Source organism: Macaca mulatta, chromosome 16 (genome assembly GCF_049350105.2).
Source record: "Macaca mulatta isolate MMU2019108-1 chromosome 16, T2T-MMU8v2.0, whole genome shotgun sequence".
Lineage (NCBI taxonomy): Eukaryota > Metazoa > Chordata > Mammalia > Primates > Cercopithecidae > Macaca > Macaca mulatta.
Window position 1 is genome coordinate 60,425,846 of NC_133421.1, and position 15,055 is coordinate 60,440,900.

The 15,055-nt window shown below is 57.3% G+C and overlaps 1 protein-coding gene across 3 annotated transcripts; it reads right to left on the reverse strand.

Moving 5' to 3' along the window:
* Positions 1 to 5,915: 5,915 nt before the first annotated feature.
* NXPH3 (neurexophilin 3) lies at positions 5,916 to 14,028 on the reverse strand. Of its 3 annotated transcripts, none has more exons than XM_077968470.1 (3): positions 13,479 to 14,028; positions 10,518 to 11,168; positions 5,916 to 8,207 (listed from the first exon to the last, which is right to left on the reverse strand). In XM_077968470.1, the coding sequence occupies exons 1-3, from the start codon at positions 13,530 to 13,532 to the stop codon at positions 8,124 to 8,126; spliced, it is 789 nt and encodes a 262-aa protein (XP_077824596.1). In that variant the 5' UTR covers positions 13,533 to 14,028; the 3' UTR covers positions 5,916 to 8,123.
* Between the last annotated feature and the right edge of the window lie 1,027 nt (positions 14,029 to 15,055).

Sequence of the window (15,055 nt, forward strand, 5' to 3'; positions counted from 1 at the left end):
AAGGGTTGAGGAGGGGAACGCACTTGGGACCCAGGAGCCCTGTGTCCTGGGCTATTGCTGCCTTCCGAGTGGCCAGGGAAAGATGGACGCAAACCTGCTAAATCAAGCCCATCTTCCCTACACTATCTTCTTTAACTTCTCTTCTTTTTTCTTTTTTTGCCCCCATTCTTCTCTTCTGGAACATAGAAGCTTCCATTTATTTCTCCCCTGTTTTCCTAGACATTTAGCTCCCCGTCTCTAGTCCTGCTCACTGGAGTGACATCTTGAGCCTGATCCTGCCACATTTAGAGAAAAAACAAAACCTGCCTACAATGAGCCCTCCAGTTCTGATCTCCGCTGAGATGTGGCAGATGGCAGAGCCTGCTGAGTGGCAGCAGGCCCCCTCCTCTCCCAGGCCTGGGAGCTGCCAAGACTGGGAAATGGGGGCATTATATACCTTTCCACACTCATCCCCCATCTACCCTCTATTTACCAAAGCCAGTGTGGCATGGCACAATGTAGCTGCCTCCTCACCTGCGTCTTTTCCCTTCTCTTTCTCCCTGTCCCTGTGAAAGATTCCCACAATAGAAACTGCATTGAGTTCATCTGTGAGTCAACCAGATTCACCAGCCAGGCCCTGTGTGTACCCCAGGCACTTGGCCCTTCTCAAAGTATGGAAGGAAAGAGTCACAAAAGGCCCTGTCCTCAGGGGTCTCACTATGCGGCAGGACAGGCACAGTCCTCACCCTCAAGGGTACAGTCCAAGACAGGGATATGTTTCACACACCCATTCACAGGGGGTACCAGCAAGGGATCATGGGGCCGTCCAAGCCCAGAGAAACTGGTCTGCCAGGTGAAGGTGATGAGGCTGGGTGAGGAGAGACTGGGTTATCAGTACGTGGTTGGGGGACAGGGCACTGGGGCCAGGACTCAGGGCAAGGTAAGGCAGAGGGTCCTCGTGCCTGGAGAGTGTGCCTGGCAGACAGCTCTCTGGGTCCCTAAATAAAGATCCGTTAGTCGCTTGCATTCTCTGAGCCTTTTTTGTTTACAGGTAGAGCTCCAGAGGGCAGTACGCAGAAGAAACCACTCAGTGCGCTGGAAGGGCTGGTGCTTGCACAAGTGGGATGCTGGGCCGAGGAACAGGGAATGCAACCAAGTGCCCCATTTTTGGGCCAGAATCAAGGAAAACAAAAGTAGATTCCTTTTTATGTGTCATCTTTTGTAGACATGACAGACTTCTGACCTTCCCTAGTTTTTTCCTTCACATTCTTCCTAACGCAGTGACTTCTTCCCATTGTGCCAGGCTTCCTTGCCCCAGATCCCCTTCATGGCTTGGCAAAGAAAGCCCTACTTGGTCCTAGGGAGCCTGGACTCCCCTCACTTTGGGGTGAAGGCAAAGCTGTGCCCAGCTAGGATATGCAGTAAGGAATGATAGAGCCCATGGCCGTTCTTCTCCCTACCTCCCACCCAGGCTTGGCAGGAGCAGGAGGGACATGATGAGCTGTCATTGGGCCGCTGGTCTTGAGCACTGCCCCTGTACTAAACACGGCTCCAACTCACAACAGCCCTCTGCGAGGAGCAAGCATCCCCACTTTACAGATGGGGAGATTGAAACGCAAAGATGTTCAGTAACTTGCCCGAGGTTTACAGTTAGGAGGTGGTGGGGAAGGAATTTGAATCCAGGCAACCTGGCTTCAGAATCTGTGCACTCAGCTGTTGTGCCACATAGCCTGCCCTGAAAAGAAAGAGAAACCCAGCCCTCTCCCCATTCCTGTGGATGTCTGTGAGCACCAGCGGCTGGGGCCGACAGTGATATGGGGGCTCACCATGCACTGGGCCAGTTTAGCCCTCACAGGAACCATGTGAGCAGGTAGGGAAGAATTGCCATCCAAGGCCCAGAGAGGCAAGGTGGGTAGATAAAGATCACATGCCAATGAAGACTCAAGACACAGCTCTCTTCAAACATATCCCAGCTGGGCACAGCTTTGCCTTCATCCCAAAGTGAGGGGAGTCCAGGCTCCCTAGGACCGAGTAGGGCTTTCTTTGCCAAGCCATGAAAGGGATCTGGGGCAAGGAAGCCTGGCATAATGGGAAGAAATCACTGGGTTAGGAGCCAGAAGCCTTGGCTGTCTTCTGACTAAGAGATTCAGGGTGAGACCTGCCCCTCACTGTGCCCCAGGGGCCAACCTGGGTCTCTGAAGACCTTTCTAGAGAAGACAACATACAATATCAGGGACAGGTGGGAGGAGGGGTGTGCCAACACTGGCTGGCATGCCACCATCCTTTCCTGCTTTCACCCTTCCTGCCACACCTGCTCTTCCGGCCAGGAGGATCTGGGAATTTGGGGTGCATACCGTGCAGCAGTCTGTCTTCCTGTTGCCACTTCCTCTCCCACATTAGCGGGTTGAGGCTGTGATCATGCATCAGCACACAGGTGTGAGGCACAGCAGCGATGACCTCTCATGCAGAGTTGGATGAGCTGCAGCACCTGCATGGAGCCGCACTTCTGTAGGGAGTGCCACCCTGCTTCTGGCGAGTTTTTTTTTTTTTTTTTTTTTTGAGACGGAATCTTGCTCTGTTGCCCAGACTGGAGTATAGTTGTGTGATCTCCGCTCACTGCAACCTCCGCCTCCTGGGTCCAAGCGATTCTCCTACCTCAGCCTCCCGAGTAGCTGGGACTTCAGGCACCTACCACCACGCCCAGCTAATTTCTGTATTTTTTGTAGAGATGGGGTTTCACCATATTGGCCAGGCTGGACTCAAACTCCTAACCTTGTGATCTGCCCGCCTCGGCCTCCCAAAGTGCTAGGATTATAGGCGTGAGCCACTGCACCCAGCCTCTGGCGAGTCTTGAGGGGCACACAGTCCCTGCCCTCAGGGAGTCTCTGGTCTGAGGGGGAAGGCCGCTCCTGTTCCCTGTTTCTAGTCTAGAGGGGACATCCACATTTCCTGCTCAGAGAATCCACAGGCGGGCACTGCAGACACTACTCCAGACCCAACCCAAGTCCAGGGATAGCAACAGGCTCTTTAGAGGTTGTGAATGGTAGGGACAGCAGAGGAAGTGAGATGAGGGTAACTGAAGCAGGATTCTGGAGGAGAGAGGAAGAGGATGAGATGAGTGGGAGCACAGAGGGCTTGGTACTGGAGGGCTTGTTCAATAAAGCATGTAGATAGCCTCCTTCGCTTTACCTTTGGAAGAATCTTTGAGGTGTGGAATGGTGGGGCCTGGTGGTTTCAGCTCTTCCCTCTTGAATTTCTCCTTCCTTTTGGGATTTCTTAGTTCAACTCCAGCTGCTGATATCACACTGACTCCAGTAGAACATTTCTCTTGCTTTAAGACTATGGCTCAAGTGTGAATCAAAGCCTCTTCACCTGGATGTCCTGGACCAGGGGAGACCAGCCCGAACTATCAGAGGCTTTGTTAATTAAGCAATTGTTTAAGGACTAAGTACTAAGGGAGAACTGAGGGTGTATTAACACAAGATATCCCCCAAACAGCCCAGCTTACAGGTCTGGGTTTCTGAGTCTGCCTTTGCCAAGGCTTAGCAGGCTCTGACCTGGGCTGAGCTCCTTCCTTCTGCCTCTATCAGAAGAAGCCAGTTGAGGCTCAAGACCATGAGAAGAGGCCAGGTGTGGTGGCTCACATCTGTAATCCCAACACTGAGAGGTTGAGGTGGGCAGATCACCTGAGGTCAGGAGTTCAAGACCAGCCGGGCCAACATGGTAAAACCCTATCTCTACTAAAAATACAAAAATGAGCCAGGCATGGTGGTTCACACCTGTAATCCCAGCTACCTGGGAGGCTGACGCATGAGAATTGATTGAACCCAGGAGATGGAGATTGCATTAAGCCAAGGTCATATCACTGCACTCCAGCCTGGGCGACAGAGTGTGACCCTGTTTCAGAAAAAAAAAAGAAACAACAACAACAAAAAAAACATGAGTGGTCTTTATACGTCCCCAAGAAACCATGTGGCCCCTCTGCAGCCCACTCAGGTTACTCCCTTTCATCGCCCCTCCCCAAGTGGATGACACCTTGAAGAAAGACACTGTTCGCAGGGGCACGGATTTCCTTTGGTGGTTGCAGAGGTAACTCCTGCTTCTTAGGCCGGGCCATTCAGGAGAAATTAGAGCCACGCCTGCTCCTACACAGAGTGTCCTGCAGGGGCAGGGTCTTGGGAGGGCCTAGACCTGACCAGAACAGGCTGTATTGGTCTCAGTGTCAGCACAAAACCAGCGCTGACAGCTTCAGGCCAAGAGCCTGGTACTCTGCTCTCAAGGGCCTGGTTCATGCACTCCCCTGCTTGGCTGTACCCTATAAACCATCCCCAGAAGCCTGGACCACACGGGCTGTTCCATGCAGTTTGTGCCCACTGGGGTGGGAGAAACACTTTGCGTCCCTCAGTTCCCTCAGTGCTAAAAGGGCAGCCACTACTCTGCCCTGTGGACGGTGCCCCTCCCATCACAGGGCCCTTTTGCATTGGACTTCCAAAGCAGTGTTGTTGCAGGTAATTAAAGGGTTTTAATTAAATTAGGATCCCATCTGGCTGGGATCAGTCAGGCCCTTAACGAGGATTGTGTGTCACCAACAGCAGAATGTAGATGGGACTCAGAGGTGTTGGGGATGAATTTGGGGACTGAGGCCTTTCAGGGCTAGAGAATTCTCCTGAGCCCTTCCAGGGCTCTCCACAATGCAGCAGCAACTTGTTTGTTACTCCCCTTAAAATGGAGGCTGTGTGCCTTAAGACAGGGAGGAGGACCCGCGCCTTCCATGTTTATTCTTGCCTGTGAGTCTATAAAACCTCTCTGGTCCGTGCCAAGATATGTAAGCATTATCTCAGTTCCACAGATGAGAAAGCCGAGGCCATGTAAGTGAAGTGCCCAAATGCATCCACTGACTTAGGAGGAGCTAGAATTAACAGCAAGAAAGGGAAACCCAAAGCACAGTGACTTAAATAAGATAGAACTTTGATTTTTCTCTTACATAAAAGTCTGAAGGCCGGCAGCCTAGGGCTGGTATGGCTGGCCTGCCTGCCTGCCTGCCTTCCTCCCTCCCTCCCTCCCTCCCTCCCTTCCTTTTCTTTTCTTCTTTTTTTATTGAGACAGAGTCTCGCTCTTCCACCCAAACTGGAGTGCAGTGGCGCAATCTTGGCTCACTGCAACCCCTCCCCGGCCCCCGGTCCACCGCCCCCCACTTCCCCATCCCCCCACCCCCCAACTCCCGTTCAGTTTGAGCGCTTCTCCTGCCTCAGCATCCCGAGTAGCTGGGATTACAGGCACCCGCCACCACACCTGGCTAATTTTTGTACTTCTAGTAGAGACAAGGTTTCGCCATGTTGGCCAGGCTGATCTCAAACTCCTGACCTCAGGTGATTCACCTGCCTCAGCCTCCCAAAAGTGCTAGGATCACAGGCATGAGTCACCATGCCTGGCCTTGGTATGATATTTCTATTCCAGGACATTCCCAGGGACCAAGACTTCTTCCAACTCACTGCTCTGCCACCTCTAGGGTGTGGCTCTTACCCCCTGGTCTAAGATGGCAGCAGCCTCGTACCTATTCCAGGCTGCAGGACAGAGGGTGGAACAAAGGGACAGAGAGTGCACATCAGCTGTCTGATGATTTCTGGAAGGTGCCACCTAAACCTTTGGCTTAAATGTCACTGGCCAGATCTTAGTCACATGACTACATCTAGGGAGGCTGAGAAATGCAGTAGTTATTTCAGGCAGCCACATGCCCAGCTAAAAACAGAGAATCCCATTACTATGGAGAAAGCGAAAATGGGTATTATGGGACAATTAGAAATCTCTGCCACATGCATGATGGGGCAGAACCAGGGTAGGAACCTAGGTCTCCTACCTCTAGCCTGGGACCCGTTCCCCTTTCCACACCAGAAGCAAGGCCAAGGTTAACATCAACCCATCTTAGAAAACAAAGACAGGAGGAAGTAACATTTATTGAGCAACTGATTTAATTTTCCTAACAATACGCCAAGGTAGGCAAAGCCCTAGTTTTTCATCTAAGGAGGCTCTGGGAGATTATGTCATTAGTCCAAAGCCACATGTCTAATAAATTACAGACCCAGAATGAGGAGCCAGCTATATCTTCCTGCAACACCTGTGTTGACAGTTTATTGGCAGCCTCTGCGGTTCAGGAGGACCTAGCTTGTCCCTTGGGACCACCTGACCAGGTGGCCTGGGACAGGAACTGGAAGGCCTCAAACTAGGCATCCTTCACTTGAATTATCAGGTCAGCCTTTGAGCCTAGGAGACCAACAGGAGACAGGGGCCCTATGGAATCACAACCCAGGTGAGTGCCAGGTCTCTGCTGGCATTTGTGCCTTGGTGATGGTGCCAGCTGCCACTCCAAGACTTTGGCATAATTGGCAGGTGCCGCCCCCACCCCATCTTGCCTCTGCCTGGCAGGGCTAATGGTGCCTCTCCTCACCCGTCACCCCAGCCCCCGGTTCTCCTGGCAGTACCACAGGACTTGGAGTCTTCGGAAGTAACATTTCTCTCTCCCACTCCCAGCCATGACACTGGATCATTTCCCAACACAGAACAACTGTTTCATTGTGTCTCTACAGTTCCCCTGCACATACTCACTCGATAATCCCAGCACCTGGTCACCCCTACCTACCCTTCAGCCACCTCCATCCCCATAAACACACCCCCAGCATCCCTGCCACCCACCCACCAGGTGCATCTCTGAGCAATGGGCCTCGCCACCTGAATCTGCCACAATGCAAGGTCACCAGCATTCCTGCCAAGGATGGGGAACGGGGTGACTCAGTTCCCGCTTGCTCATCCCAGGAAAGGGAAGGGGGGCAGGAGGGGGAAGGGACCTAGATACTCATTTGCTTTTGCCTTAAGCTTCATCGAGAAGGAGACTCGGGCATTGCTACCAGTTGACCTAATGGGTACTCCCCCTCATTAGCTTCTCAGAGTGCTAGGAGATTCACCCTACTTGAGGAAGGAATGCTGAGACCCAGACAGCGCCTTTGAGCAAAGCTGAAGGGCAGAGGCAGCCTCCAGGTGCTCTGATGCCTAGGAAAAGGCAAGCTGTCCCCCTCCCATCCAGAGCACAATTCTTGCCCTCAGGGAGACTCCAGTCTGATGGGGGGGGGGCGGTGGGGGAGGCGGGGGCACAGCGTCTGCCCTCAGGGATCCCCAGTCTAAAGGGCCATCCAGCCCCTGACATCAGGGAGTCCGCAGTCTGATGAGGGAGGCACGGCCCCTGGCCCCAGGTGTTCCCCAGCCTGATGAGGAGATCCAAGCTGTGTCCTTACAGAGCCCCCAGCCTGGTAAACTTGTCCCAGATGCTCCACTGAGGGAGGAGACAAGGCCCCTGGCAGCCCCCAGCTGGGCTGAGGGGTTCGAGTGGAAGACCTCGGGACAACTAAATGGTCTGAGGGCGTTTCAGACTGCCTTGAAGGGCAGTGGATGGGGGAGACCAAAGGGTTGGAGTGTGAGTAGGACCTGGCCGTTTGGGGTCTGGGCAGAGTGGGGGACAGGTTTCTTCAGAGGACTTTCCTGTGAGTGTGTGCATGGCAAGAGTGGGAGGCCAGAGCACTTCATCGTGACGGTGGGGGGTGGGGGGCGTCACCATGGGGACACTGCTCGCCCACGAGGCAGAGGTGACGTCTTCTTTGCCAGAGGAAGCTGGATGGACCCCTTGCCCTTATGAGGACCAAGGGGGCACAGAAGTATCTGGCAAGAGCAGTAGGGACCAGAGGGCTATTCCAAAGAATTAAGGTTTGGGAGGAAATCTGTTAGCAAAGTCCTAGCTGAGGAGAGCAGCCAGGTTACTGGGGAAGGCGGAAAGGAGAGCTGAGGCGGCAGAGTGTGCATGAGGGTGAAATGAAGTTATTAAAATGAATCCATCCCTGGTGCAGGCAGAACTGTGTGCCAGGCAGGCCAGGCCCTCCAGCTGTCGGCAGCATCTGGCTCTCCACAGGAGGAGAGGAGCAGGAGGGGGGTCAAAGTGCCCCCAGGTGCCTGCTGAGAGTTCAGCCAGGGCAGGCAGGGAGGGCACCCAGGGCCTCTGGCCCCATTGTTCCCTCCTTCCTGCAGTCTCCACGGCGCTGTGGGAGGCTGAATGGCATCCAGTGGGCATCCATGGGTGGGCTGCTCCAGTGCCAGCAGCCTCAAGCCTCCAGGGTCGGGAGCGGAGGGTGGTCTGGAGGCGGGGTGTGTCTCTCACGTCTGTCTCTGCTCAGGAGAGACGGCCCCTGAAAGTATGGTGTGGGGGAAACACGCTGGGTCACTTCTTACAAGGTGGGCTGTAACTAGATGGCTTCTCAGCCCCGCCTAGCTCTGTGCTGCAGTATGAGGGGACCGGTTTGCGCTGAGCGCTGGTGGGCAGGGGTGAAAGGTGGGGGCTGGCAAGACCATCTTGCTTTGCTACCAGGACTCTCCTCTCCTCAAGAGGGCCCCAAGGGCCCTGAGTGCTGCCCTCCCAAGAGAACTGACTTAGAATGACCTCCACAAGGCACTGTGACCTTGGTAGTGTCTTTCCTTCACAGAGCCCCAAAGGGCCCAAGTAACTCCCAGACGAGGTGCCACTGGCAGCCGGCCATTCTGAGGCCTCTTACTAGCTGCGGGAGGGGAGCGACTGATGCAGGCCCTGTGTCCGCACCCACTCCAGCCTGTTCCTTCACTGGCATGTGGTCAGACTGCAAACCCAATACAATACCCCGGGATCTCTGAAAGGCCCCCTCCCTAGGAGAAGCAGATGGAAATTACAGCTGGGAGAGCGCCTCCGAGGTATCTCCCCATCCTGCGGAGCCATAGCCAGAGATGAACTTCAAGGTCCTTTGAGTGGGTCTCCCAGCGTGGGCCCTGGAGCAGCAGCATCAGCACAGACCTGGGCACTCATTAGAAATTCTGATTCTTAGGCCCCACCCAAGCCTGCTGAATTAGAAACGTGGGTAGGACCCAGAAATCTGTGTGTCAGCAAACCCTCCGGGTGATCTGCGTTTGAGAACCCCTGGTCTGGGCAAGCCCTTCATGTTATAGAGGAAGAAACAAAGAAAGCCAGAGAGGAGAATGGACATGGCCAAGGCCACGCAGCAAAATGACGGGGCTAGGACCCTGCTGGGTCTGCAGATGGCAGTTCAGGGAGGACACCAAGGAACACCCTCATTGGCCCATTCTACCTGCTAGCTCTCCCTCCTCGAGCTGTTCTTGAAGATGCTACGCCCTCCTCTAGCACCAAGCCCAGCGGGTTTACTCAGGTTTCCTCGTGTGGGATCAGACAGCTTGGAACGGGGGCTGGAGAGGGAAGCCCTGAGCCCTCAGCAAGCATCAGCTCCAAGGGCGGTTGGAGCCCTGCCACTTGGGTCTCCAGCAAATGTCCTGTGGCCATCAGAGAAATTCTTGCTGGACCAAGGGATGCCTGAGGCCCTTTCCTTGGACAATTCTGACTCCAGTGCCCCAGGGCAAGCTTTATTTCCTGCTCCAAGAACATGGTTCTGCACACAAAAGTCAGCAATCAGTGGTTTCACAAGACTTCCCTCCCCTCCCCCCACCCACAGATAGACACACAGAACAGATCCAGCACATGCTCTGCGGCCTGGCCCCGCCCCACCCATGCCCGCTGCTGAGAGGGCAGCGCCATCCAGATCCGGGAGAACCCCAGTCTGACAGGCGAGGCTGACTGTTGAGGGACCCCTCTCCAGGACATGGATGCTCCCAGAGGAGCTAGCAGAGGGTGGGGTGGAAGAGGGACACACAGCACATGGATGGGCTGTGGCCTTAGTGCTGGGAGAACCACCGTCGTCCTGTCTTAGCTTAAGGATGGGTGTGCCATCAGCAATGGGTGGTAGAGGGGAAGCGCTGGCAGAAGAGGGAATTTTGGAAAGGGGTGGCCTGGCTGGAGACAGAAGGTCAATCTGTCAAGACATCAAAGACCCCAGGGTCACCACTTCAGCCTCATGCCATGCTCAGCACAGGACAAGGGGCTCAGGGCTGCCCACTAGGCAGGGCTGGAGAGCTCCTCTGGCCCCACCCCACCCTCCTGACTGGCTGCTAGGAAGCCCTGTCTCAGCCATCCATCCTAAGTTGACAGGCTGTCCACACTGATGAAATCTCCCCATCCCTGTCGCTGTCCTTCCTCAGGATGGCAAGAACCAAGGGCTTAGGTTCCTCCCATGACTCTGGGACCACACTGATCGGCCTGCCCACAGGCCTCGGGGATCCAGCATCTCTGTGGCTCCGTGGCAAACCCCTGTGAGGCTGCACAGAGAGCCCGCTCCTCCTCCAGTGCTCCTGTGATCTAGTCACACCACAGCTTCGGGTTGGGGCCAGCACTTGGGACCCTTTCTCTGCCACTTGAGACTTGGCCCTGGCCCCACTTGGCATCTCTTCCTCTCCACCCCCCTCCCTGCCTGAGGCCCAAGCCCTTCCCTGCCCGGTGTCCGGATGGTCTCCTGCATGGGCAGGCCTGTCCTTCCAGCCCTGGCCTGGCCTCTGTGGCCTGCCCCCGGTCACCCAGATGGGTAGTAGGGGGTATCACTATGGTAGTTGTAATCTGGGCACACCTTCTGGACCAGCCGATAGTCCGTGCTGTAGAAGGCGATGTAGACACAGACGACTTTGAAGGGCTGGGAGCAGCTCCAGGTGGCTGAGCTCTGAGCGTGATCTCGGGAGCAGATCTTGGCTGGGTCGTGGGTGCAAAGCGAGGTCCGGCGGCCCCGTTCTACCTTCTCCCACTCCATCCGGCAGTTGAAGATTTTGGAGGCCTTGGCTTCAATGAAGATCTGCTGTTCCTGGTGGAACTCTACAGCTTTACTGGGGGGCACGAGGCTGATGGAGATGTTGCCCTGGCCTGTGGCATTGTGTCGGAAGTGGACGCTGAAAGTCCCGTTGCCATGGTCCACAATCTTCCCTGTGACTAGCAGGTTCAGGGCCACCGTCTTGATGTTGGAGTAGAAGTCGCCCCAGCCAAAGATTTTCTTCACCTTGGCTGAGGGTGGGGGACTGTGGTTCGGGCGGTTGGGGGGCTGCCCAAGAATGCCCCAAGCCTCCCCAGGTGGGGCCAGCAGCCCTAGGACAGTGGCATTGGCCATGGGGCGGGACTTAGGTGAGATGTGGCCCCGCTTCCGAGGCACCCGGGGCCGGGGCTGGCCCTTGTGGTCATCACGCTCAGGGTCCTCTGAGCCGGGAGGACCATCATCCTGGCCACAGATGACCTATGGAGGGAGTTGTGAGTACAGTAAGAGCCCTGTCCCTGGAGGTCCACCACCCCCACCACCAGCAGCACCCCTGTCCCTGCCACTTCACTCTGACCTGGGTGAAGAGCTCCTGCATGTTGTCCACTGAAGCTGGGGGGCAAGTGTACACTCTAGCTTGTGTACATCTCAGGTTCTGACAGTTGGGTCAGCCTGCCCCCCATGTCCTTTCCTCACTGTCCTGTCTTGGCCACTATTCAAAGTCTCAAAGACTGACAGTAATTCTCTCCAGTGGACTGTGGCACCAGGGACAATGGCTCCTACCCCTAGGGAGTCCCCAGTCTGATGGGGGAAGCCCAGCTTCTGATCTTGGGGACCCCCCATCTAATTGCAGAAGTATCATCCCTGTGCTGACAGAGCCCCCAGTTTGATAGGAGGTAGGATCTCTGCCTCTGTGAAATCCCCAGGCTGATGGGGGAGGCATAGTCTCCGCTCTCAAAGAGCCCTGAGTCAGATAGGGGAGCACCATCCTTATCCTGGGAGAGCCCCTGGTTTGACAGGAGAGGCTAGCCCCTGCCTTTTGGGACTTCCTAGTCTGTTGGGTAAGACACTGTTCCTACCCTAGGATAATTTCTACCCTTGGATGCAAAGAGAACCACCAGACAATGGAATAAGAAAGCAGAACACAGTATAATTCTCAAGCACGAATATAGTTTAGGTTTGGCAAGAGGACTAGGGGAGACCCGAGTGAATGCCACACTCAGGATGGCCATGGGAATGGAAAGCCAAACACCTCTCCAGGGGACACTGAGGATGACATGCCAAGATGTTACTTGGATTCTGAGGTAGGAGTTCTTATCCCCATTTCACAGATAAGGACACTGGGGCTCAGAGTTTAACACTACAAGGCTGAGTTCACATAGGGTCAGCCCTTCCGTTACACTGCACACTCCTGGCCTCACAGATCAGATGTGTCTTTTTGAAAGGGTTTTTACCCAGGCGCCATCCGCCTCTGGAATCTGCAGGGGCTCATCCTCCCTCTGCTGGATCAGCTATGGTGACAACCCACACCTGGGGAGATTCCTGGAGGCGCCACAGGGAGAGTGGGACAGCAGTGGAGGGCATCAGGGGGTTGACAGGGCTTCCTGAGGGCGCAGCCTGGCTGCGTGTTTGCTCAGCATTTGAAAGCAACCACTCTCCCTAGGTGTCTTTACTACCAGCACCAGGGGCATCTGGATTTGGCGGTGACACTGGGGTGGGGACAGTAGGGCTCCAAGGGGCTGTGGGCTCCTCATGCCTGTGTTCTGGTCTGGGTGGTGCCGGCAGCTGTGTGCTGTGGCCGAGTCTGTCTCTGCCCCACAGTTCAGGCTGGCCCTGACTGCCAGGCCCCAGAGGTGGGGTAGAGGGACGGCTAGGAGGGGAGGCTCGGGGACTCGGTCCAGGGCTGCAGACCTGTAGGTACTTGTTCCTGGGGATCACGGCTGAGTGGCTGGAGGGTAAAGCTGGGGCCGTGAGAAGGGAAGGGCTCTTCCCACCGTGGCATGGGGCGGTGGCAAGGGGCTTGTTGATTAAAGGGTCAGGTCCAGATGCGGGGCTGAGGCTTCTCCACGACAGTATTGCGGGGAGGGTTGGCGGGCGCTCGGTCGGAGGGGAGTTAAGCCCCTGGGCTGGGTTCGGGGAGGGGTTCCCCGGCGCCGTGGGTCGCCGAGAAGCCGCGGAGCCGGCGCACGGGGAGCGGGCTCTGGGCGCTCAGCTCAGCTGCTGCGAGCGCCCGGGGCGGGAGCCGCCTGCCCAGGTCCTGTGGGGCTCCGGCTGCGCGCAGCCAGGAGAGGAGAGGAAAACAACAGGCGGGGAGGGAGGGAGCGGGAGGGAAGGCGGGAGGGAGGGACGCGGGGGCCGCCCCCCGCCTGGACCGGCTCCGCGCTCTGGGGGACCCAGAACCCGGGGCTCTCGGAGTACCGGAGGTCAGGGGAAAAGCCTGCAGGTCACGACCCGCGCCCCATCGCCCCCACTTCCGCGGTCCTGAGGCTCCGGGAAGGGGTCGGGTAACCCCGGCGACCCCGCTCCGGGCCTTTTTCCGAGCGCCAGTCGCACCTCCAGCCACCCGCCGCGGAGTGGGTGGGCCAGCCAAGCACCCTCTTCCCGCCCCTATTAACCCTATCTGTCCAGTCTCCGGCCTCGGACCCGCCCTCTCCCCCAGCCTCCAGTCTTCCCCGCCATCCCCGGCATGTCGGGGGAAGGGAGAAAGTTTCAGGGCTCGCAAGCTTCCCGCGCTCTCCCCTGATCCTCCGGGCCCCCGCCCCTCTGCGCAGCTCCCCGCGGACCACTCACCAGATAGAGGCTACCCTGCACCAGGAACACGAAGCAGCAGCGAGTCAGTTGCATCTTCCTCCTCCGCTCTCGTCCCCTCGTTCTCCTCTTCTCTTTACGGGGTCCCAGGCCTCTTCGTCCCCTTCCTGCTCCTTCAGGCGCGCCGTCCCATGCTCCAGTCCCCGGCGGCCCGCGGCCCTCCCCTCAGCCGGTCGCCCAGGGCCGACCCCGCCCCCTTCGGTCCAGCTGTGCAGCCGCCGCCCCCTTCCCCTGGTCCAGCTGCGCGCGGCGCGGCCCCCGCTCGAGGTCCCAGATGTGCGCCCCGAGCGCCTCGAAGGGCTCCAGCTGCGCCGTGGCTCTGCTGCTCCAGATCTGCGCTCGGCGCCCCGCTCGGCTCCAGCGGCGCCGCTCTCGCCCAGATGTGCTAGGGACCTGCGCGCGCGCCCGTCCTTGACGCTAATTCCCCCGACCAGGCTGCTCCACCCGCCCCGTCGCGGCGCGCCCCCTGGCGGACGCCCCCGGCCGCGCGGAGCCCAGGCTACCCGCTCCCCGCGCTGCGCCCCGCCAGACTAGAGCGCTCCTGGCGCCCAGGCGGCTCCCGCTTCCTCGTCCCTCCCACCGGCGGCGGCGGCGGCGGCAGGTACAGTGAGCCCAGCCGGTACCTCCGGAGTTAACTCCTCCCCTGCCGGCCCGCAGCCCGGGGACCTAGGACGCGGGCTCTCCAGCGCGGAGGGGACGGCACGCGGGGGCAGAGTAGCTCTTGGAGAGGAAGGGAGAGGGTGGTGGCCGGGGGATAGGGACCCTACCGTTTCCACCCCTCTGGCAGGGCGCCTGTTCCCCGGGAGCGGGCAGCAAGAATCTGCTGCCCTGCCCCCAACTCAGGAATCCTAGAATTAAGAAAGATCCTTTTTTTTCAAAACCTGTTCTAAGAGCCAAAACCTGCGCTGAGGGAAGTCCTTCTGGGTGTCTAGCCTGCACTCCTTTTGTTATGATGTCTGCTCCTTCCCTCTTCTACTTTACTTGGAGGGGCTGAGATAATCCCTGGACCTCCTGGGTCCAGCCACTGTGACAGGAAGTATTTGGCTGGGCCCCCGAGCTGAAAAGGCTGATAGGAGCCGGGCTAGATTCTGGGGCCGCGGGCAGGTCCTGAGAAGCTGGAGAGTGAGGGGAGCAAGGCCTTCCTGGAGGCTGTCCCTTCATTATTCACTACTTGCCCTCTCTAAGCCACAGGGGTCACCAGGCCGACAGCGGCTCCTATCCCAGCGGGGTCTCTGCAAACCTCCAGGGCAAGGAGGAAGAACACAACCCTGATCTGAGATTCCCAAAGTTGGGGCCCATCCTGCATCACCCCCACTCCATATCTTCAGGTCTCCCTCCTGGAATTCCAGGGTCCCTTTAGTCTTTAGAAAAATGAAAGGTCAAGTCCTGGCTCCCCTTGGAGGCTATGAAGGTGAGGAGGCACCCCATCATTTGAAGTGGTCCCAGCTTGGGCTGGGCACAAGGGGCACAGTGGGTGGGCACTCTGCTCTGTGGCCCTCCAAGGCCCAGCTTGGTCCCGTGGCTGCAACCCCGGCACGCACCCAGCCTCCTCCCCCACC